This window comes from Peromyscus californicus, unplaced genomic scaffold, assembly GCF_007827085.1.
Source record: "Peromyscus californicus insignis strain IS unplaced genomic scaffold, ASM782708v3 Scaffold_4__1_contigs__length_199733344, whole genome shotgun sequence".
Lineage (NCBI taxonomy): Eukaryota > Metazoa > Chordata > Mammalia > Rodentia > Cricetidae > Peromyscus > Peromyscus californicus.
Genome location: NW_026294562.1, coordinates 167,149,476 through 167,150,814, shown reverse-complemented (window position 1 = coordinate 167,150,814; position 1,339 = coordinate 167,149,476). Strand labels below are relative to the sequence as shown.

The 1,339-nt window shown below is 48.5% G+C and overlaps 1 protein-coding gene across 1 annotated transcript; it reads left to right on the top strand.

The window, feature by feature from the left end:
* Positions 1 to 316: 316 nt before the first annotated feature.
* On the top strand, positions 317 to 816 carry LOC128124048 (40S ribosomal protein S13-like). Its single transcript, XM_052760284.1, has one exon. It carries the CDS (start codon positions 337 to 339, stop codon positions 814 to 816), a length of 480 nt encoding a protein of 159 aa, XP_052616244.1. The 5' UTR covers positions 317 to 336.
* The last annotated feature ends 523 nt before the right edge of the window (positions 817 to 1,339 follow it).

Sequence of the window (1,339 nt, the reverse complement as noted above, 5' to 3'; positions counted from 1 at the left end):
GGAGTGTCCAACCAATGACTGATCTAGACTAAAACCCATGTCAGGAGAGTAAGCTCACCGCTGATACTGACTGGACCACCAGGACCCACAGGCTGGATGACCCAGAGACCTAGGATAGAACCAAACATGACCGGAGAAAAAAAATAGGTTAATGTGCCGGGCGGTGGTGGCACACACCTTTAATCTCAGCACTGGGAGGCAGAGCTAGGCGGATCTCTGTGAGTTCAAGGCCAGCCTAGTCTACAGAGTGAGATTCAGGACAAGAACCAAACCTACACAGAGAAACCCTGTCTCGAAAAACAAAAACAAGCTCTTTGCTGCCAGACCTCTGCCATCATGGGTCGCATGCACACTCCTGGGAAGGGCCTGTCCCAGTCGGCGCTGCCCTACCGCCATAGCATCCCCACGTGGTTGAAGCTGACGTCTGACGACGTGAAGGAACAAATTTACAAACTGGCCAAGAAAGGCTTGATTCCCTCCCAGATAGGTGTGATCCCGAGGGACTTGCATGGTGTGGCGCAGGTCCGTTTTGTGACTGGTAATAAAATCCTGAGAATCCGTAAGTCGAAAGGCCTTGCCCCTGACCTCCCTGAGGATCTGTACCATTTGATTAAGAAAGTGGTGGCTGTCCAAAAGCATCTTGAGAGGAACAGAAAGGATAAGGATGCTAAATTCCGCCTGATTCTGATAGAGAGCAGAATTCACCGGCTGGCTCGTTACTATAAGAATAAGTGGGTCCTCCCGCCCAATTGGAAATACGAGTCATCCACAGCCTCTGCTCTAGGGGCATTAGTTCTCTCGTGTACACAGCAATAATATCACTTTGAATAGAAAAAAGAAAAAGAAAAAATAGTCCAATGTAACGATGCTTAACGATACCCTGCTATACTCATAGATTGGTGCCTTGTCCAACTGTCATCAGAAAGAGGCTTCATCCAGCAATTTAGGGAAGCAGATGCAGACCCACAGCCAGACATTAGGGAATCTTGCAGAAGAGGGGGAAAAAGGCTTGTAGGAGCCAGGGAGTTCAGAGACACCACGAGAAAAGCCACAGAATCAACTAACCTGGGTTCACAGTGGCTCGTGGAGATTGAATCAACAACCAGGGAGCCTGAATGGGACTGACCGAGGCACTCTGCATATATGTTACAATTGTTGAACTCAGTCTTCTGGTGGGACTCCTAACAGTGGAAACAAGGGCTGTCTGACTCTTTTGCTGGCTTTTGGGACCCTATTCCTCATACTAGGTAGCCTTGCCCAACCTTAATACATACGGAGGTTCTTAGTCTAACTGCAACTTGATCTGCCATGTTTTGTTTATATCCATGGGAAGCCTGTC

Bases quoted from the DNA above. Each gene is read 5' to 3' on its own strand.
- LOC128124048 (XM_052760284.1), top strand. From the start codon at position 337: ATGGGTCGCATGCACACTCCTGGGAAGGGCCTGTCCCAGTCGGCGCTG.